The sequence below is a fragment of the Mya arenaria genome, chromosome 10, assembly GCF_026914265.1.
Source record: "Mya arenaria isolate MELC-2E11 chromosome 10, ASM2691426v1".
NCBI lineage: Eukaryota > Metazoa > Mollusca > Bivalvia > Myida > Myidae > Mya > Mya arenaria.
In genome coordinates, this window is record NC_069131.1 from 24,167,003 (window position 1) to 24,190,463 (window position 23,461).

The 23,461-nt window shown below is 33.0% G+C and overlaps 2 protein-coding genes across 3 annotated transcripts; both read right to left on the bottom strand.

Moving 5' to 3' along the window:
• Positions 1-1,435: 1,435 nt before the first annotated feature.
• On the bottom strand, positions 1,436-6,229 carry LOC128205581 (protein draper-like). Of its 2 annotated transcripts, XM_052907314.1 has the most exons (5): positions 5,688-6,229; positions 4,530-5,143; positions 4,048-4,168; positions 2,485-2,525; positions 1,436-1,886 (listed from the first exon to the last, which is right to left on the bottom strand). In XM_052907314.1, exons 2-5 carry the CDS (start codon positions 4,594-4,596, stop codon positions 1,756-1,758), a joined length of 360 nt encoding a protein of 119 aa, XP_052763274.1. In that variant the 5' UTR covers positions 4,597-5,143; positions 5,688-6,229; the 3' UTR covers positions 1,436-1,755. The 2 variants fall into 2 exon arrangements, with proteins under 2 accessions (XP_052763274.1, XP_052763273.1); XM_052907313.1 differs by lacking the exons at positions 1,436-1,886; positions 2,485-2,525; positions 4,048-4,168 and having other exon boundaries at positions 4,288-5,143.
• A 7,026-nt stretch (positions 6,230-13,255) lies between these two features.
• LOC128205576 (multiple epidermal growth factor-like domains protein 6) lies at positions 13,256-22,786 on the bottom strand. Its single transcript, XM_052907307.1, has 5 exons — positions 22,551-22,786; positions 16,188-18,008; positions 15,620-15,752; positions 15,310-15,350; positions 13,256-15,127 (listed from the first exon to the last, which is right to left on the bottom strand). Exons 1-5 carry the CDS (start codon positions 22,588-22,590, stop codon positions 15,006-15,008), a joined length of 2,157 nt encoding a protein of 718 aa, XP_052763267.1. The 5' UTR covers positions 22,591-22,786; the 3' UTR covers positions 13,256-15,005.
• Positions 22,787-23,461: the final 675 nt, after the last annotated feature.

Genomic DNA, 23,461 nt, shown 5'->3' on the forward strand with positions numbered 1-23,461 from the left:
AAAACAGGGGCAGGTTGCGTTGTTTTGACACACCACGCCCCGAACTATTTTTTTTTCATTTTTTAGTAAGAATATGTGGTAACTGAAACTTGTGATAACTGGCATTTTTTTTTTTTTTTTTTTTATTCTATTTTCTTTGTAAAGGGTGACGACTTGACCCTGAATTTCCATATATTTGCCGACATGACCCTGTTTAAGAGGCCATAACTTTATCAAATATTAACCAAACTCTACATTTTTGAATTTTCCTTGTAGACTTAGTGTCAATCGTTAAGAAAATGTACAGTTTGAACGAAAACAAATGCAATTTCAAACCCGAATTTCCTTAAACATGTTACTCGACGAAACAACTACCCGCGAATTTCAACGACATTTTCCAGACTAAAATGCACTATCCTGCTATTGCATCATCAATTCAACAAGTGTGCTTAAGAGAAACAATATATCTATCACGATACAGGTGAAATGGAAGGGTTTTTTGCCAGTTATCACAAGTTTCAGTTACCACATCATATTCTTACTAAAAATGATAAAAAAGTGCGGGGGCGTGGTGTGTCAAAACAACGCAACATGCCCCTGTGGTTTGTTATAGTGTTTATAAATTCAGATGTTCACATGTCGAGCTTGAAATAGCTCTGCCAACCTTTGAATACGTCTACAGCCATCTGCTTCTACATTGTATTTTTAACACACAATAAAGTATGCCTAGAATTTCCAAAGATGTTCCATCCGTATTCAATATATTTAATGGGCAATCTCTAATGTAAATATCAAATTGGTCGTGTTAATGAACAGAATAATTAAACAAAGGAAACTTTGAGAAAAACCCATTTAAACCCTAATATGATTTTTTTCTTAATTGTTCGTGTGTTGTTGTTTTCTGACAGCCATGTCATTATCGGCGTCCAGCGGCGTACGTCAATCAAAATAGTCTCTGATTTTGCTAAAAGTATTAGGCTGAATAATTATGGAGACGTCTGTCAGTTAACCGACAGTCCCTCCTGATTTTTCTTCAAGAAACGCAATATTTTTAATCAACGTCGGTAGTGTTAACAACGCCATACCTTGACTCGTCGTTAACGGGATGGTAATTGGGGCCGAATAAAATATAAATATATCAAATGTTTTCGATTGTTAATTTAGTAAAATCATTTATGAACACTGAGTGCCGATGCTAGTCACCTTTTGGATAGCAACCACGAACAAGTATATAGCTCCTTTAATATACCAATTTCTTTTTTGAGTGGCATTCCAAATTACGAACCGTTGCGCGTTGCTTTCCAGTTCCACAATCCGGACTAGGAATTATCCAAATCAAAACAGCAGACAGAATTTGAAATCAACATAACACATATTGGAATACATGTATATCTAGATGCACAACACAAAACAAATACAGTTTTTATAATACTATATAATGATCTAGGTTGTAAATGACATTTTGATTACACTTTTTATACGTACTAAACATGTTCATACATATTTTTCATCAGTATCATTAATATTTAAATCTTCTTTTACACTACAAAAACTAACACCTCAAAACGCATGCGGTGTTCTGCAATTGAATAAAAAAGAAATAAGGATTACATGTTTGTATCTGCAAACAACACGGAATAATTGTCAGTGCCTTTGTCCTTGACATTCTGGTGTTCATTATTGTGTTAGCACATGTGTATACGTGTATATGTGATCAGAGGCACTAATATTTTCATCATCTGGATGTTATGTATATTATTAAAAAAGAAATGAGGATTACATGTTTGTATCAGCAAACAACACGGCATAATTGTCAGTGCAGGTGTCCTTGACATTCTGGTAGTTTGGTTGTTTCATACGTTCTTGTAACTGTTCGTATGTTCGAGTTTCTTCCTCAGCTTTTGAGTCTGAAATAACACGCGGATAGAATGTGTTCATGTATAAAATAATCAGTTTTGTATTACCTGTCGGAATATTCACAAGTATGATAAGCAAATCACTAAATGATGATAACGCACTAGTTTACGTTACATTGTTTCCTTCATTCTAATCTACCTAAGTTCCTCGATGCGAACTTAATCAGAAGTTTCTTTTAAAATGAATAAATAACAATATGTTCTTACTGAGTCAGAGTTTATGCTTCGGTAAAGTTAAACTGAAACATGCCAACCTGGTATCGTTAACTACAATGACTTTTATTTGTTATAACGGCAATTTAACAACCAAAACAATAACACAATATGGTTGACATTCTGCGGGTAGCCAAAGCGATCATCCATGTTAATATTTGTTGCCTTCTGTATCAATATTACATGATATCTCCTCATTGTAGTTGTAATATCTATATATTGCCTGATATATATCTTCATGCACTTAGTGTGACTGTGTATCAATGTGTCCACTCAAGTAGACATTTCTGATATAAGTAAACAGCCGATTCCTAATAATACCTTATTCAATAAATTTGGTTCGTCGCTTCAGTGAGATATATGTATAAGTTCTTACCTGATACTGATTTTTCATTTGGAAATTCTCTATTTTGTCGTCTTAAATATGAAAAGACAAAAAGCTGTGTTTCATAAAAGGCGCACAATATTGTTGCAAATTTAGTTTAAATGCACAATCATGTTTGGGTCATTTGACTTAAATGGTCAAAAAAAAGAAGAGAAAATGATATGTTTACAAATGGTTAAAAATGGTTATGGTTAAAAATATTAGCGATATTTTGGCACTTTTTTAACTGGGGAGTTTATTGCCACGTAGCTTAAACATTATAAAGGCATTTCGTTGTATCTGTCCATAAATCATATAACTTACGAATTATTTTTTCCTATTGAATATTAAAGTCAAATGAGTAAAACATGAAGACAAATACTTAAAATTGAAAATAAATTATTTTTCATTTACCTCTATTGTGCGCCATTAAAGCTGCACTCCCACAAATTGAGAGTTTTGACATTTGTTTTAAATTTTGTCTAAGAATCAGCTGAATTTTGCATCAGTGCCTTAAATACAGTCATATAAGATAATACACAATAGAACAGAACTCAATTGTCTGGAAACTGCCAACAATTTCATTTTTTCTTAAAGCATTTCAAAGGCGTTTAGCTATTAAACATGAATTTTGAGCAGTAATATGAAAAACTGCGATCCAGTATTTTGTAAGCAGTCTTATAAACCAGTTCTAATTCATGTGCACAACAGATGGCCAATTCTCCCACCTCAGATAAGTGGATCTAAAAATTTGACCATGCTAGAAATTCTTATCTTCCCTACGGGCAAAGATAAAACAAGTACCCGTATGGAACTCCTTAGTTTTCAAAAGTCATCACATTGTAATTTTCTCCCTTGTTGAAGACTGTAGAAGACTTTGGCAATATTTAGGAAGCTAATTAATTATTTCTCGCTTCAAATGTCACCATAAAAAGTTTTCACGCACCTTTCAAGAAATAATGCTTAAGTCTCCTAAGAACTATTTAAAGACCGATTTGACTATTAACATAATCTGAATCACTGCGCGCATAATCCATGACAACCACGAATAATCACATATACAAACCCTTTTTTTCACTACGCACAAAAGAGTTCCAGCAAAAAATAAACTTTTACCTAATTCGTTTAACTGAGGTGGGAGGAAAAGCATCTACCATAGCCCTTCGTGTAATATAGATTCATCCCAACCCTCGCGCAGGGTGTTCTGATCGGGATGAACATATCTTACACTCTCGGCCATGGAAGATACTTATATTCTAGACAAAAATAAAGAAAAGGTTTTCAAAACTGACTGTAAGAGTGCAACTTTTGTGGTTATTTTGTAAACTCTTCGAAAGTTCCATGGGTGTATAAATTTTGCATGTTTGAGTATCGCCATGCATCGCTGAATGGAAACATTCGGCCAGTGCACAGTTTGCATGATCACCACTGCACTGAACATGTGCTTCATTTAATCAAATATTTTGCTAGCCAACAAACTAGGTTAGAACATATTTGACACCTATTCAAATACCAGAGATGCAAATACAAAGTTACAAATATTTCGGCCAATTAAGTTACACATATTGAAGGTACCTTTTCATGAAAACATTATAACCAACAGAAAGAGCAAGCGAAACCGAAAGTATTGCAATAACTCCGCCCAGAACACCTATCGTCACAACGCTGTTACTGCCATCATTGTCAGCCACCATATCTGATTGTTTAAAGCAAAAACGAAAAAAATAGAGCAAAAGCCTATACATAATCGTTTTGACACATATATACATGGCAGCGTAATATGAACGTTGTCCACATTATAATTAATAAAAAGTATAATAATGATGTTACTTATAGTGAAGTACCGCATGGAACATCACATGGGAATGCGAGATAGTGAAACTTTATTTCAATAAAGGAATAACTTTATTCCAATAAAGTAAAAGTTGGTTAAATATTAAGCCATGTCAAGAATACGATAACGTATTTGATGTATGATGTTTTTATTTTGTTTTCATTTTATTGTATTTAATTTAGTTCGAACTCAAATCACGTAGTGACATTCGCATTATCTTTACCTTTAATACATCCTGTAGTTGTCAGCTTGTACCCTGTCTCACATCCTAGTGTACACTGACCGTCCATCTGTCTGCACTCACGAACACCATCTTCAGAAGCCGTACAATTTTGGTCACAATATATATTGCAGAATGAACCGTGTGTCCCATGTTAGCATCCATATTTGCATTTACCAGTTGCAATGTCACAGCTTGACCATGACTCGTTCATATGCGTACAATTTTCGCTGCAATTGTTCAAGCAGTATTCGCCCCAGTAATCATATGCACATAAATCACATTCTCCGTTCTCTTGGTGGCACGATTTACAATTTGGTGGACACAAAATGTTACAAAATGGCCCCGAATATCCATCTACACAGCCTTGGTCACATTTGCCGTTCAACGCGTCACAAGAATTATTCGCACATGTATTATTGCAAGTGTTCCTGCATGTGTAGTATGATCCATCATAGCCATGTTTTCCAGTTTCACATGACAAACATTCATAAGTTTGGCTACGTGTACATGTAGCACATCCATCATTGCAAGAAGTACCACAATAGTCACCACTAAAACCGTCTGCACATTCATCTTGACAGTGTCCATCACTCTTCCTGCAGGTTGTTCCTGACCTGCAGTTGAAACATTCGTGTTCACAGATATCTCCATGATAATACTCATCAACACAGAAATTACAATTATTAGACGAGATACAGGTTGCGCAGTTAGCTGGGCATATATAACGGACACATGTACCATCTTGAAACTCGTATTTGTTTTTGCAGGTACAAGCCCCACTGTCTTGGTCGCAGCTATCATTTAAACAATTTTCCGGACAGTTTTCATTACAGAGATTACCATACGTCCCGCCCGCACATTTGTCACATTTCACTGCATTTAGACGATCTACAGGGCATATATCATCTTTACAGGAACTACAGGGAAGAGAACATGAAGGCCCAAAATAATCAACATTACATCTTATACAGTTGTTGCTTCTATAACAAATGCAGTTTGATGGGCAAATCCTTATATTACACATTGAGCCATAAAATCCGTCTTCACAACCTGCTTTAAAAGACCCGTCTTGATTGCAATACCCAAACTTGCAATTTTGTGAACAGGTCATGTTGCAATATTCGCCATAAAATCTGTCTTTACATAATTCACACTTACCAGTGCTTAAGCAAACTGTGTTATTTCTACAATTATCTGGGCATTCAGTCTTCGTTGAGCACGTGAAACCCTTAAATCCGTCTGTACATGAAGTACAGTAAGAGGCAGATTCGCACGATAGACAATTTAAAGGACAATTATTCCTACACTGACTTCCGTATTTGCCGTCAGTACATCTATCACAGTTATCACCTATGAAGTTAGGGTCAGCACACTGTAGACAGTTTCCATTTATATCGCATAGATACTCTTTGCACTTGTTACTGCATATCATTGAGCAATCACTTCCATAACGTCCAATACCACTCTTAACCTTACATGCTGTACATGATGTACTATTGGTGCACAATAAGCACTCTGAATTACACGTATATATGCAATATGTCCCCGATCCGCTGTGATACCCGTCTCTGCAGGAAGTGCATAAAGTACCAGAGGTGCACGTAGCACATGTAGTTCGACATGAACTTTGACATTGGTCGCCGTAATATCCATCATAACATGTATCACATATCTTTTCTGCTGAACATGTCTGACAACGTTGATTAACACAGGGTTTCTGACACTGAGGACTCATGTATCCATCCCTACATCCTCCCCAGCAGTAGTTGTCTATCCCGAGTTGACTGTTGTTTGAACAAACGATACCTGGTATACAGCAGGAACAAGGGGAACAGTCTCGGGTGAATGATAGCGCAACTGGAAATACACCACAAATGAATGTATTGTTGTTAACTGAATCAGCAGTATTTGTTAATGCACTGCTCTTTCAACTTGAAAAATAACATACACAAAATGTCGTTATATACCATTTAACTATTTACGTTGTTTTGTCGATAGCGTTGGAAATATTTGTCCGTACTTCTCAATTAAAATATTTGGAATGGCAGTAACAGGTATAATCTAAGCAGTAGATACAATTTATGTTCTCTTACAAAATAATAATTTAGTTAAAATATGTAAACTCGATGTAAGAAATGCATTGCAGAAGACCATTGGAATATTTTAGCAAAACTGTTTAAACCTAGTACAAATGAAAGAATTGTATAAATTTATGCAGTGTTCTTACCAAGCAAGAAAATAAGTATAAATAAAATAACTACACCTGTTATTGGCCTACATGGACATCGGGACCTTCAGAGTGGTGATTATATTATTTTGGATTGTAGTGGTAATTATTGAAAATACTATGCATTTTGATCTGATAATTTCAGTCTATATACGCCTTTTAATTCACAAATTGTTGTTGATTTTTAAATCAATATATATAGCGGTATATTTTTTCATATGAGCTGGTTTGAAGTATTTATCAACCGAAATGAAACATAAAACGCATAATGATTCTAAAATAAATACGTTTTCAAGCGTTACAACGAGATGGTGGTTTTGGTATGTTTACGTAGGGTGAACTATTAATGTAATGCTCTGAGTGAAAAATTCAAATTGTTTGAAAAAATTGTTAAAACCCAAGTGTGCAATAATAAGGTAGTCAAGGACGATATCCATTAACTTTTCTACATTCTCGATCTATTTATTTATTGTATTCCGGATCTTTCAATGCCCATGATTATCTAAACAAGCCATTTTAGTTTACATGAACATGTATTGTTTTTTTAGAATTCATATTTCAATCGATATTCCAGTTTAAAAGTGTTTATTCTATGTATCACCAACAAATATCTTCAACATTAAACGTTTTTTTATCGAATAACTGCGTCACGTCAGGGTGTGTTTTATATAAAACTATTTTATCACATTTTACTTTTAAATGTGATGTGGGTGAAGTGGCGACTTTGCAACATTGAAACATTCACTGAAAGCAGCGACAATGTCTATATAGATAAACATTAAAGCTGAATAAAGTGGCGTTAACACTTTTGAAAACAACGTCACTTGACTTCCGCTTGCTCACCTGTTTAAGAAAATATAACTCCCGGATGAATGTACCTGAATGAGTTCTTACAATTTTAGAGAAAATAATTCTGCGATATAAGTTTAACTATTAGACGAGGTATATAATTCAATTACCTTGACAACGGAAAACCTGACGCAGGGAGTGTGTATCGGATGATTGGTAGTAGGCGGACCTTTATACACCCGCGAAAGGTCCTAATAATTAAGGCTAGTACTTAATGATTGCCTATATGCATTGGCTTAAAACGTAAATTGTATTCTAAAAGCAGAGATTTCTGACATAAACTTAAGTTTAATTACTAATATATGACGTCAATGTTTTATGTCCATATATTTTTTCAGCCTGCGAACACTAGTGATGCAATGACATTCGTGTAATTAAACAATGTCGAATCTAGTGAAAGATACGTAGTTTATTAAAATAAATAAAAGAAACGTAGTTTTTTAAAATAAATAGTGTCCTTACCATTCAAAAAGATAATCCCCAGTAAATTGATAACATCCATTATGATAGTTGTTGTCCACATTAGTTTCAGAATTGTACTTGAGATAACAGTGAATATAAAAGTAATTTCAAATAGCTTTGTAGTAGTACTTATTAAAATAAAAACTATTACTGTTGCATTTTCATGAAATATCTGACGTATTATTCCAAATTGTTCTTCAGTAAATGCAGATTTCGGATTCAAATGTGTTAAATCTTTTCGCAAAATTAATATTCGTACGTATTTTTTTATATATGTATATCACAACGTGTTCCAAAATCATCTGAACCACAGGTACTCTCAAAAACACAAATTCGCAGCAGTACAAATCTATTTTATGAAGTCAGTTATCCTTCACGTATAAGGAAGTGAATTTGTTTGGAAGGTTTGCAATGCATCACAAAGCAGGTGGGTGTAACACTTAGATCCTGTCGTGCAGAACGATAATTTAATCTGAAAAGGAGGAAGTTACTGTTTTGTCCTTCTGTTATGCTTCGCATAAGCGTAAGTTTCAAACATCATTTTGAGTGAATTCAGCTAACATCAAACTGGTAGTTTAACATTAGTACACACATATTGAAATTAGCTTATGATATATTCGTTAACCGAATGATATATTCGTTAACCGAATAATGGTAAGTCAAATAATGCTTAAAAGTATTTGACACAGCCCTGCTTTATTTGTGCTCTACGAAAATGTTCTTTTTAATATAAAGTGTAAGATTAATTACATTTAAATAATTATTCGGTAATATGCGTCATGTTTCATTCAATATTGTACAGGCATTATGCACATACAAAAATAATAAGTACAAAGCATCAACTTAAACACATTTGGTGTCTTGAAAAATCAGATGTGTATTGCAATAAGACCTTGCCAGGATGATAAGACAATTGTATATTAATAATTATGTTCACATTGGTACAATCCAAGCCAAAGTTTAAACAGAATAATTGTGTAAACATGTATTATTGGTTTTGTCAGCATTTGTAACTCACATCTGAATAGCTGACATGAATTACGTTACCAAACTGATTTCATTTTTAACTGAATTTCAACTGGTACCATTTATAAACGCTGAACTCTGTTGTTTTTTAATTATTTATATGTCTGACATTGTATACAACAAATACAACGATTTAACCCTCATTATAACAAAACAAATATAAAAGTGCATGTCGATGCTCTTTCATTTTCAACCCTTACCAAGAAAATTAACTCGAATGACGAGAGTGACAAGTGTCATGCGAATGTATTAAATGGTATATGTTTATGGCAAACTTAAAGTTTTCGCAAGAAACATCCATGACGATTTCGACACTTAAGCTAAAAAAACACATGTACGTTATTTCTTCTATACACAGATGAGAAAATCCGCTATTAAAAACAGTTCACGAAACTGATTTACAAGTCAGAGAGTATGTAAGTTATCTGCTCCGGTACGCTAAAGTGGTAGAAAACCAGACTTGTTAGTAGGAAATCCAGGGTTCTTGGCATTCAGTCAAACAAATTGGACTATTTTGATTTTCAAATGTTACAGAGTTCAAAACATTATCCTAAAAACGCATTATGCTGACAAACACTCATGTCACGTAAGGAAACAAACGCAATTGATCATTTAATTTAAAATAGGAGTGCATATTTCTCCTCCAGGCAAATAACGTATTAATAACATAAAAGTTGATTTGAACTTATCAGGTACTAATGCTTTAATACTGCAATCAGTGAGTAATTTCTTTATTCAATTGAAAGCATTGATACATATACCAAAATCAACCATTCACTCAAACATTTATCAGTCGGGAAACGCCAATATAGAATTGTGTGTTCGTCTTTCTTTTACAAAATAATGGATTAAATACCATCATTCTACCCTTGCAAGAACACGATAAATTCGATAGTTATGTCGAGTAGGACAACACCTCTGCCCATAAAGTATTTTGTTCAAACTCATCAGGGACTAAAACAGACATATCAATAAAGTCGGTATCTTGAAGAATATACCCACTGTTACATCAACCCGAACAGCGACCATCTCTTGTATGCATACTATTAACCCGATGAAACGTGCCAATAAGAGAATGTAGTTTGGTTAAAAGGCGTATAGTGCATCAATAAGCATTAGGGTGTAAAGCTTAGAGCTGTCAAGCAGAGCAGAAATTTAACCTGAATATCAGGAAGTAGTATCATGTTTAGTTTGTAACGCCTTGAGAGTATTTGTACTTTCAAGTGTTTTGTGAAGTAACAAACAATCAAAATTAATATTCAACAATAGAAGCGATGAATAATGGGATGATAGTGTTGCGAGTCTCCACGAGAGAATGAACAGTTAACACAAGTAAAAATGTGTCCATGGTTTATTTGAACATGCCATGATTGCGAATAATCCACTGAGGTAATGTGAATTCATCCTCAATTTGATTCATACCCAAGATATCGCTTTCAAATGAATATTTGTCCTATCTGGCATATTCTAAAAGTAGGTCGTGTCAACTAATGTATATCTATTTGCTACGTTATAATTGCTATATTAATTATTATGTGTCAAACAATGTTTGCTTATACAAAAATCATGGTCGCTTTGTCTATTAGTGGCATTTTGTATTCTTATACAGCAATTATTAGCTTATTGTTGTTGTTCTTATTCCCTATTTAGACATAAAAACCTACTATCAAAACATTATATAGCATACATTAAAACATCGATGTATTTAAAAAAGGTTAAATTTGTCAGTCCTGATTCAGCTTCAATAAAATATATAAGCCTATACATGGCATAATTTTGAAGGTGATGTCTTAATTATGAACATCATGGTGACGAAATATTAAATGTGACAACCAACTGAAAATCTTGGTCATGTTCCATCAGTTTATAATGTGGATAAAAGACACATAAGGGGCAATCTAAAAGTACAATGTGAGTAGAAAAATATATTTGTGTTTGGTGTTTTTCTTTTAAATGGTATATTATTATGAAACCTCGTGTTTTCTGTGACCATTCGCTTAACTTAAAAGCTAACGAAATAAGGCAAATGTCCTCAAGATATTCAATTAATCAGTTAGAAGTCTCTAGTCAACGCGCATCTATGGGCTTGGGCGGGTATTGTTAATTTAATTAGATTTTAATGTTTATTTTGCATGGATCCACCTTTTAACGTCATGCCTGTCTATGCTTAAAAATGTAGGTAATAATATAAGCAAGTTTTAAAGAAGCACATCTACTCACAAATAAGATTAACCACAATTTATACAAATTATTTCATGTACCAAAAAGGATGAATAAATGTCAAAAACAATGGTTCTTATGAATGATACGAGTTTAGTTTAAAATAAAGGTGCAGAAAACACGGTATTTCTACCTTATGAGACGGTAGTAGATCACAATAAATCGTTTACCACTCACCAATCATTTAATATTTTTGCGTATTAATCTACTTAAAACACGATAACAATCGTGTTATCAGTAATTAATAGTTTCCATAAAGGCATTATTTAGTAAGTATTAAAAGGCATATCACTCAAACTGTATGTTTGTTATACATATGTATGTATTGATTTTGAATAAGAGTGTCAGTTTAAAGAAAGAAATGCGTGTTGAAGTGATAAGAGAAATGAAGATTAATCAAATGTTAACAATGTCACTGATACCCACGCTACGGTTTACTGTGACTATTTTATTCATTTCAACAGTTATATTTTTCTTTTTTTTCAGCATGTTTAACTCGTATATTCCTAGGCTAGATAAATATCGTTAAAATATTTCTATTTAAACTGATTTTTATTGTTTTCTTAAACATTAATTAGAAACAATTCGCTTACTGACCTATCTATTTGTATAACATGTTTGAGGATGTATACAGTAAATACAGTTGTGATAAATATGATTGTATTATATTGTTTATGATTGGTAAGACAAAATCAAGATCAAGGGGATACATAATAAATATAATATATTTCCAAGAGGCATAACCCATCATTATCGGGCTAGAATTAAGGGACTGACAAAAGCTTAAGAGTTCCCATTATTTTTTTTTTAATTATAATTTGACATTCTGTGCTGGGTTAACAGTATTGATGTGCCTTCAGAGTAATCGAGAGCCGGTCTAACAATCAATTTCCTTGATTCGAAAAGTAAAGCTGATTGCATAACATTACCATATGGTGAACACTTAACACAAACCGTTCCAACTCAACATAAAACTGATACCACAATGAAACAAACAGTGAACCTCAAATCGTTATTAGAAATCATAGCTATAATAAATAATATATAAGGAAACTGTGATGCATAGAAAAAATTGAAGAATGAAGTATTTCTGTTTTGTAACGCTCTGTTATTGCGCACTGGTAAAGGATTTGTTCTATTGCATATAAACTCCATGCACGTAATAAATTATGTGGGTTTACCTTACTTTATTCTTGCTACTAGCAACGCTTAAGAAATGGCCATAAGGAAAGCAATGGTGTAATTTTACATGTTTGACGGTACCCAAGATCGAGATCCCTTTACTTTTGGCCTTCTTGACTTTCGGCTTTTCTTACCAGACACATGTCCAGTGTTTTCTTAACGCTTTGCATTTGATATAAATCCCATACATAATGCAAAATGAAAGGAAACAGCGTTAACTTTCTTTTAAACGGCTTTATATATGCTTAAAAGTTTGTATTTGCAGTATTGTCCAATAGTGTATTTCAACATAGTTCTTGAGAGAAGAGTGAATATAATATTCTGTATCACGCAAGACTGTCAAGTAGTTAAACGATATGAGTAAGTTATTTAGTAATTAGGTATTATGTTAACCTGAGGCCTTGCACTGAAATGCTCTGATCTCATTATGCTTTCATAGCCCGGTTAGGGTTTCGGTGAACAGTATCGTATAAATATATTGTTTGTGCCTTAAAGCGAAATCAACGTTCATTTACCTCTGACTGCGTGGCTTGTCCCTGTACTTTCCACGGAATTCAGCTTTAAAACTCAAATATGTGGCATAGAAATTTCGTAAGGTCTTTCAGTTATAGAACGCAACCCATAGTATATTATACCGGTTTGCAACATTCGTAGAGGGAGATTACAGTGCCAATTGATACTAAATTACGTATACAGTCGACAATGTATATTTATAAAAATACAGACACCAACGCGTGTTTGTAAAACTGATTAATATTTACATGAAAAATTATAAAAACAAGTACAGTAGTCAAAAGTTAAACATTAAGCCCGATTTATGACACAGGGTCAACTCCAGAGACATAGAACACACACAACAAAAACAATCACAGACCAGAAACAAGGAACAACAGCACAAAACTCCACAAACAACACACTACACACAATGTATATGATATGTACACAACTAGGGGTGTTTATCAAGAGTTGTTAAGGACCGCCTTGGAACAGTCAGTATACTGTTAATTTACTGGGGATTTAAACTAGTTTGTGTGCACAGCCTCACTCTTATCACAATCAACCCAATCGATCAACAAAATAATGAAATGAAACAAGATAATTGGATAACAGACATTAGCTTTTTCGATGACCATTAATATTGTAGCATAGTATAGTATACATTTTATTTTGAATTAAGCATACGCAACATTATTCTTTTAAAACAAATTTCAAATAAAATAAATGTTAATATATGATACACAACGTTTTACAATTAAAAACACTAACATTTATGTGATAGAACAATACGAACAACAGAAGGCTGCTATAATGTTATATTCTTTTGGTGAGAAATCAGCTGGTTGTGATCACTTTACCATGGCCATTTTATGTTTAGTAATTGATTTTGAAAAGGTAGAATGCTATAATCATAATAAAGTTGTGACTTGTATAAAACTACATAATTTAACAGCTACGAGTCTGTCTCTTTACTTCTAGGGCTCTACGTGGCATATTGCCAATGATATGAATTGAGCCATTTCTTGCCTTCAAATGATAATGATGGACATAAAGATGAATTTCGTTTAATATGTATTTGTCCATATTTTGATCTTATTCGATCTAAGCCAATCTGGGATAATATATTTCTGCAGCTCTGTTGTTAATGGACGCAAATAGGTCTACCCCATCTTACTTGGTGCTCATTGGAAACGTATCATGGACAGAATTTTACACTCGGATTTCATGAAAAAATCCTTCCGTTTTGTAAATTACCGCACAACGTGTTGACGACATGCTGTATAATCAAACACACTGCTGTTATTATTATATAAAACATTCGACTACTAAATGTATATGAGACTTGTGTGTACATAAAACTTTGAGCGCATTGAGTGTACTGTACATATAAAACAATATTCATATTTTGTTAATATCTCTGTATACTGTCAATAATTTCGAAGATTAATCATTGCTTATCCATAAATTTAGTTTTGATAGTTCCTCTCATTTTTTGCTACTTTTGTATTAATTTAATAATCATCAATTATTGGTGGAAATAAAGACTATTGAATTGTTTTGAATTATGTACTAATTCATGGAGTTATTCAACTTAAAGAAGAGAAAACAAATATTAAATTGATCCTTGTTAAAGAAGGTTTGTGTTGCATGCAAACATGTTGAGTGTGGAATTTTAACATCGATTTTATTCATCCTCATCTTATTTGATTATTATTTTTATTCAAATACATGTACTGCTATTTCATTTTGAAATGTTGTACTACCTGATTATTCACCATACATTGATACGATTCTTAATAATCTATATGTTCTGTTCTTGTTTGTTCTTGAACATAAGGCTTTAATAACAATAATATTTGATATACTTTTTGTTTACTTTTGGCATGTGCGTTTGTTCTCCTGTGCGATTGACTTGATTTTCTAGACATGTTTCATTGATCTTGTTCTTATTTTATAGAATGTCTGATAAAAAATATATATAAACACGATACAACGATTAAAAAACTGGGCGCTTAAAGACTACTCTTAGCAAACAACATATCATATTTATTGTCATTGACATTCTGGTAGTTTGGTTGATCAGCTCGTTCTTGTAACTGCTCGTAGTTTCCATCCTCTTCGTCAGATTTGTTTGCTGAAATGATTAATATGGAATTATTCCATTATTTAAGTAGAGTAGAACATAGTTTGCTGACATGTCGTTTCTTTTTTATTAATAATGACTTTTTACATGATATCATATATTTCGCTACGTTAACTAAAGAACATGCGGTTAGAAAAAGCAAACGTATGTCGGTTAGGATTATAAAAACTGACCTGCTACGTGACTTTCGTTGACTTCATTTACGTTCTGTTTTCTGAAATAGGTGAAATGCTTATAATAAGTGTTTCACCTTAATTCCTAATTTCTTTTTAGGATACTCAAAAGGGTAAACACTTTGTATTTAGACTAACCTCATTGTCTGTGTCGTAAAAATTAAAATGGCTATGAAAGCGAGCGCATTACATTTACAAGTTTACAAGTATTTGTTTTAATAATGATATGCAAAACAGACCCTTTGTAGAATATGGGATTTATGTACAAATACTAATTTACGCAATACAAATAAATTAAATACAAAGATACCTTTTCATAAAAACGACTATTCCAACTAAAATTGCAAAGGCAATAACAAGAAGGGCAATCACTCCACCCATAATTCCCACAGTTACTACACTGTATCCACCGGCTTTTTTATTATCAATCTGGTCCGACATTACTGAAAAGAATGTTGTAATAATATATAAACATGTCCATAAGTTTTGTCTCAAATTGAGATAATTTAAAAATAATTAGATATATAATTAAGTTATAGTGTATTTTAGTTTCACTTGTGTACTTACACAATGAGCCTTTATAATTAGAACTGATTACTAGAAAATACTACTGGCTTACTTCATGGCGTTTGGTTTCTTACAGTATTAGTACTGAGCACAATCGGTCGTTCTGTACCATAATATACTTACAGCCAGGTTTCAAGAGGTTTTATGTCGTTTACCTGGTGATTCGGCGATTGGGCGTCAGCAGTTTGTTTTTATTTTATTTTTAAACAATTTTGCAAATTCATTAATCATATCATGACAACGTTTCATTTATGATTTATGTTTCATTTATATGCAACGGAATAATAATCAAATATGTGTGCATTATTTACCATTTTTGCACCCGTCATCCGTCTGGCCATAGCCGGTATTACAACCTTTATTGCATCGACCATCTTCTTGCCTGCATTCTATCATCTCGTCATCCGATGGCCGACATTGCTGGTCACACTGACGTTCACACTGTAAGCCATGTTTCTCCGGCAGACATCCGTGTATGCATTTGCCAGACGTTTTAGCACACCTCGACGTTGTGTTATTTCTAGGCAAGCAGTTCACGCTGCAAATGTTCAAGCAAATATCACCCCAAAAATCATTGATGCATACATTGCATATGCCGCTGTGTTGTTGGCATGATTTGCAATTCGATGGACATGTGACATTACAGAACGGTCCCATGTATCCATTTAAACATGCATGGCATATTCCGGTAGAAGAATCACATCCTCCATAACAGTTTGGTTCACAGGCTTCACATGCTCCTTTAGGTCCTGGATATGTTCCGTTTTTGCAAAGTGTGCATGTATCGTATTTGTCTTTATGGAAGGTACAAAGTAGACATTGTGAATCATAGTCCAGACAGCGATTTAAACAGAAAACGCCTAAATAACCTTCGGCACAGCCGTGTACACATTTACCACCAAGCTGTTCGCAAGTATCGTTTAGACAATTCCCAGGGCATGGAAGAGAACACTCCTTATCTCGGTATCCATTCACACAGCCCTTGTCACAGTATCCAGAATCTTGGTAACAGGACATGTTAAAACACCTAGGGTCACATTTATAGATACATTTGTACAGAGTCACATATGTCATTGTCACATTGTTGTAAATTATATCATTGCCAAATCTTCCAGCATTGCAAGACGTACATTCATCAGGGCGACTTCTGTGGCATGCTGCACATCCTTCAAAACAAGGGATATCACAAAGAGTTGCTGTATGTCCATCAGCACAAGCGCTCCAACAGTAACCATCAATCTGTCTACAAGCTGTTCCTGACTTGCAATGTGTACACTCGTATTCACATGTTTCCCCGGAGTGATAGTTATCAGTACATGACGTACAGTTTTCTAACGAAGTGCACGTGGAACAGTTTACAGGACAGTAGGTAGGGATACATTTACCATTTTCAAAATGGTAATCATCATCACATTCGCAAGCCCCATTTTCTTGATCGCACACATTATTTAAGCAATGTTGCGGACAGGTTTCATTACAGAGATTTCCATACATCCCATCTGCACATTCGTCACATTTCAATGCATTTAGACGATCTTCAGGACAATGGTTATCTTTACATGAACTACAATCATTATTACACACTCTGCCAAATTTACCTTCAACACACCTATCACAGTTACCGCCAGTGAAATCAGGGTCAGCACATTTCAGACAGTTTCCATTTATATCGCATAGAAAGTATTTGCACTTATTACTGCATATCATTGAGCAATCACTTCCATAATATCCAATACCTGTCTTAACCTTACATGCTGTACATGATGTTGTATTGGTACAAGTTAAACACTCTTTTTTACACATATATAGGCACAAAGACCGCGACCCGCTATGGTATCCGTCATTGCATGAAGTACATACTGTACTAGAGGTGCACGTGGTACACGTACTGGGACATTGGCTCTGACATTGGTCGCCGTAATACCCATCATTACACGAATCGCATGTGGTATTTGTTGAACATGTCGTACAACGTTCATTAACACAGGGTTTCTGACATTGAGGACTCATGTATCCATCCTTACATCCTCCCCAGCAGTAGTTGTCTATCCCGAGTTGATAGTTGTTGGAGCATCCCGTTCCTTGTTTACAGCAGTTACACAGGGAACAGTCTTGGGAGAATGATTGCGAAACTGGAAATACACCACATGCGAATGTATTACTGTAAAACTGTATTCGCACTGAAACATTGACTAAATGCACTGCACAATTACAGTTTTTTATAAAATAATATTAAGTTTAAATAAACGAATTCGATGTAACGACTTTATGAAGAGAATATGTATATTTGAGCCAGAAACGTTGAACTTTGTAGAATAAAAAAATGTATTAATTCACAAAGTGTTCTTAAAAAGAAAGAGTAAAAATCCTTATAGTACAACATCCATACTTGCTGTGTTTTTGTGGAAATAACAGAGTGGTGAATGCATAATTTTTGATCGTATTGGTATTTATTTAACGTGATATAAATTGTCACTTTACTTTTTCAGTCTATATAGAATCATTTTATAGATATATACAAAATGGTTTTAACATCAAAATATTATTCGGGAGTCTTTAAGTATGAAATATTTTGAAGTACCTTTCAACCTTTTAAAAACGTATACCGGACAATCATTATTTAATAAATAAAGATATGTCTACAAAAATATGCGGAGAGGCATAAATTGTGTCATTGCCACTAATAGCGACAATATACAAATAACGAAGCTGAACACAACTAAGAAAATGTTTTCAAGTTTCCAATCTTAAGAGTAAGCGTTTTGGTTAACAGGTATGCAATACATCAATATGCACTAGCACGTAATATGAGAGCTGTCATGTAGAGCAGAAATTCAACTTGAACATACGAAAAAATCAAATTATAAGTAATTAATAATAAGAATATTTTTATTTTCTTACGCTTAGTAAATACATCATATTTTCGAAAATCATTTTAACAATAAAGTGGTTTCCACTGTTATCAAGCAACTATTTATCTTTATATAAAACAATTTTATGTAGATCTGTTCTGTATCCACTTTAATCCAAGTATTGTTCTTATATTATATTACTAGTAACCAGATGCACAAACGTACGAAATGAGTATGTAGGCTTACACAAAGTTTAGGATGACTAACGTTTATAACCATTGTCAGTTAGAACGATGTGTGGTTATTCAAATATGATGCAATACTTTTTAAAACCATTAAACCCATACAGTCGGAAACAACAATGCAATTCAAAATGCAACACATCTGATGGCTTAATAAGTCCTGGTTTAATCAAATAAAGGCAAGCTGGTATGATAAAAATATAACATGAATAATGAGCTGATACTAATACGAGTTTGCAACACAGAAACTTCAATCAATAGGTACACATGTATGAACACGTTTATTTGCAGTTTAAGCATTTCATTTCCAATGCTCAATTTTGTTTGTACACATTACTACTAATTTAGAAAGTATATTTTAAAATGAACCTCTACTCAATACATACAAACTGTCGTTATCCAATGACTCAACGTTTCATTTTATGTCAAACATTGGCGCTAGGAAATACCGTACAATTCAAAGTCTTCCTTTGTATCGAAAAATACACCCTTTATAACATTTCCATTTAAGGACCTTAAACAGTGCGAAAATATAGTTGGAGGACCAATATATAAATGTTTAAGTAAAAATATTTTTTATTTCGTTTTGAGATTCAATATTTAGAAAGCATAATTCATACATCCTTTGATACGAGTGTAGGTGTAAGATGGATGTGAGCAACTTTGATAGAGTAAGATTTTATCAGATTTTCAATCAAAAGGAATTTACAACTTTACAAAAATTAATACAATTTGATATCAAAATAGTCAAGATTACCCGATCAATGAATTTAATGCACTATTTTACATTCTTTAAAGATATATGTCTTATTTGAATTGACATTATCAAGGAACATCAAGACATAAATTCTGTTATATCGGTTTTAGTAAAATGTGCTCAACTCCTTATCATCCCAAAGTATGTTTCAAAGGATGAAATTATATTCTTCTCCTGAAAATAATTGTTTCTTATTGCTAATAAGGTAGGCTGGAGCGTTTGACTCAAAAATATATTTTATTGTCGACACACTTTTCTAAAACAATGCAAATGCTTTTTGATAGAAAATCTGTTAAATTCTTTCTTCTTTAAATGATCTCAACTCCTTATCACACATGCAAAGTATGTATCTTCTTCTCCTGAAAAGAATTGTTCCTCAAAACTAGGTTAAACATGATTTTTTAAACATTCTTATTTGTGGCCTTCGCAACGTATGTTTTCGCTGTAGAAGGGCTTTAAGCTAAGAGATTTCTGTAATAAACATACGTATAAATAAAAGTATGTAATATGATTGTTTAATGTAAAAAGTCCACATATGTTTTAAGAGCCCTCCAATTGTACAAAGGCAAAACCATATATTGTTAAGAAATAATTGAGACGAGTTAGATTGGCGGTAAACTATCAATATAAGAAGTGTCCTAACCATACCAAAATACAATTCCCAATAATCTGACTACATTCATATTTATGTATAGATGTGGAAATGCCTAAATAAACACACGGGTAGAATTCAAACCTCTGAGAAAACAGTAAAATAAAACACTTTTCTTATCGTCTTAAAGGTAGTATTTCTCGATGTTATTATGCCTAAATATTTTTATTGTTCTTCTATTTTACAATATTATCCCAAATACATCCGTGAACAAGTACTCAAATAAAACAAATTCGCAACCTGTAAAAGGGATTTTCTGATATCAATGATACAATGCACAGTTCAGATATAGAAACAGTTCAGCGTCAATGAGGATGTAACGTTGTTGAAAGGTTTGCAATGCATCACCAGGTAGCAGGGTATAAAACTGAGATCCTGTCGAAAACTTAGTCCGATAAGGAGGAAGTTATGGTATACTGAATCGCATAATAAAATCGTATCTATGGAACATAAATTTGAGTGATTTCCAACAAACTGATAATTAAGTGTTCATATATTGAATGTGTCCGTTAAACAAAGACTGATCACGGATGTTTAAGATAATGCAAATAAGCTTATGACAAGTCATTACTCTATTTCTACTCATCTTAATTAAAATGCAGTCATTATTCTAGTGACAAATAATATCGTTTAATTTATTACAATAAGTAATAAAAGCACATAATTCAGGCAAATTTGTATAGCCATCAAACCAATGTCAAACAAACTCGAACAAAACAATAAATCTCATTTTAAACACAATTAGTGTCCTTGAAAATAGTTATATATTGCAACAAGGCTTTGCATGTATTAAACGCGAATATTCGAGTTTAATAGTTATGAAATGCAAGTCACAAGTGTTAACAAAACCAAATTACTAATGGGAAACAGTAAATGATCACTTTAAATTCTGCTATTGAGACTCACAACAATGGATCTCGCAGTATAGCACCCAGATGTGTGAACAAGGAGTTTCACTTTTTCGTTATTCTCATTCATATTGGCCCAAACTTGTACTCGCATGCGTTTGGCCACTGGAAACATAATTACTATGCTTTATTTAAATAACTTTAACAAAAGTTTACTTCTTGTAAGATATGGTGGAAAAATACAAATTGTTTAGACAATCAAAGGGCGTAACACCACAACAATTAAATAACAAATTGAACCTTACTACACATCTAGATCTTGTTACAGTCAAATAACGCCAATTTGATTCCTTGTTACTTAATGTTTTGACGTATGTTAGAAACAGCAACAATTTCGGTGTTAGATAAAAATTCAATTAGGTTTGTTTGCAGAAAGGTATATTTCCACAAGTGCCGAAGCGTTTTTTAATCACTAGGTTTATTTAATGTGAAAAATCCATCTTACCATAGAAATGAATGTATTTTTAGATGAATACCTCCAGCTTTAAACATAATGGCATAATGATCTATTAAGTGGAAATGCAGATTTTTAGCTTCTACAAATAAATCATTCATAGCACAGTCTATAAATTACAATCAGAAATGACACTAACAGTGTTAACAAAAATTGCAAGTAAAACAAATCTGAAGTTTTATGTAGGTAATTAAGATACAACTAACAAATGTAAAGAAACTGTCGGAGTAATAAATTTAAATATTATCTAAATCTAGTGAAATAAAAATAAACAAAACAAATGTGTTGATATCTCAGTAGGAAAATTTGCAAGAGGTTAGTGCATCCCTTTTTTTATAGAACAATTTTCAAAGTTTTTGTTTGGTATAAGCCCTATCAATGATTGATTTGTTTTGAAATATGCATTCTACAGAACACGTCAAATATCTTTCAACAGAACAAGTCAAATATCATTGAACAATAATGCATGTATGTTAACTTGGTTTACAGTTTTGTAAAACGCTGAATACGTCACATTTCGTGTATTATATTGACCTGAATCATCGAAATATTTACGAAAGTGTTAAACGGTGTTGCAAAGTTATATACTGAGTTTTGTGTTTAATAAGGTAAGATTATTTTTACCCTCCCTGTCATGTATAGGTCATATATACCTAATAGATACCGTTATTTTTTAGAAACATTCTTCCATTGGAAAACATCAACAACAAAAGCAACAACAACAACACTTATAATGGCAATGTGTATAAATAATAATAAATTGAAATTGGGAAGTAGAGTTTAGGTACTATTTCAAACATTGTTCTTACCATGTAAGAAGATAATCCCGAGTATTTTTGTAACTTCCATATTTATTATAACTCAAAATATCACGTATATGTACCGTTTCCCTAAGAAATAGTTCACGTATTACTGGTAATTACTCTTAAAAATACATGATATATCTGGAAATCAAATCACTTCGAATATATCTTGCATATTGAAGCTGATTTCTCACACTTCCTTTTTGTAAGTATTTGATATTGCTTATATTTAAAACATTTTACCAAAGCCATCCATGGGTAATACACCCTTTACAAAACCATATTTTGAAGTCAATGGCCCATGTTATGAAGATAATGTATTTTAATTGAGCAGTGAACTATTCATAAAATAGCAGCAGCGAATGATGTTAAGCTCCTGTCGAGCGGAGCAGAAAGTTAACTTTAAAAGTAGGAAGTAAATATATTCATATTGATTCGCCTTTTAAATAGGATGTCTTTTAAAAACACGGTTACGGTCTTGTTGGATGACTGGGCTTGTCATTGAAGTAGAGATTTTGGCAATATTATTCTTGTTTACTAACCATACATATGTGCATATGTTCTGGATTTAGGTCGATTTTAAAGATGGCAAACTATATGAATAAGCAAATCTGTTTCGGTTTCAGATAAATCAATTAGCAAAACTTTATTCAATAGGAATATTTTATCGATGAGGTTTTATCCTTTCTATATAAAGAAATTGCCAAGATTTAGAATTCAGCAGAAACCTCAACTTGTTAAGGTGTATTGCTATATGTGTAAAAGCATCATCATCGAGTTGCTGGTGATTTTCTAGCGTTATCTCCAAACAACTGATTTGCTGAATTTCGATTTGACGTGGAAAGCAGAGCGGATGTTGTCAAATCTTCGTTCAATTATTAAGAGTTTATTTTGCTTAAATTCATCATAAATTCGAG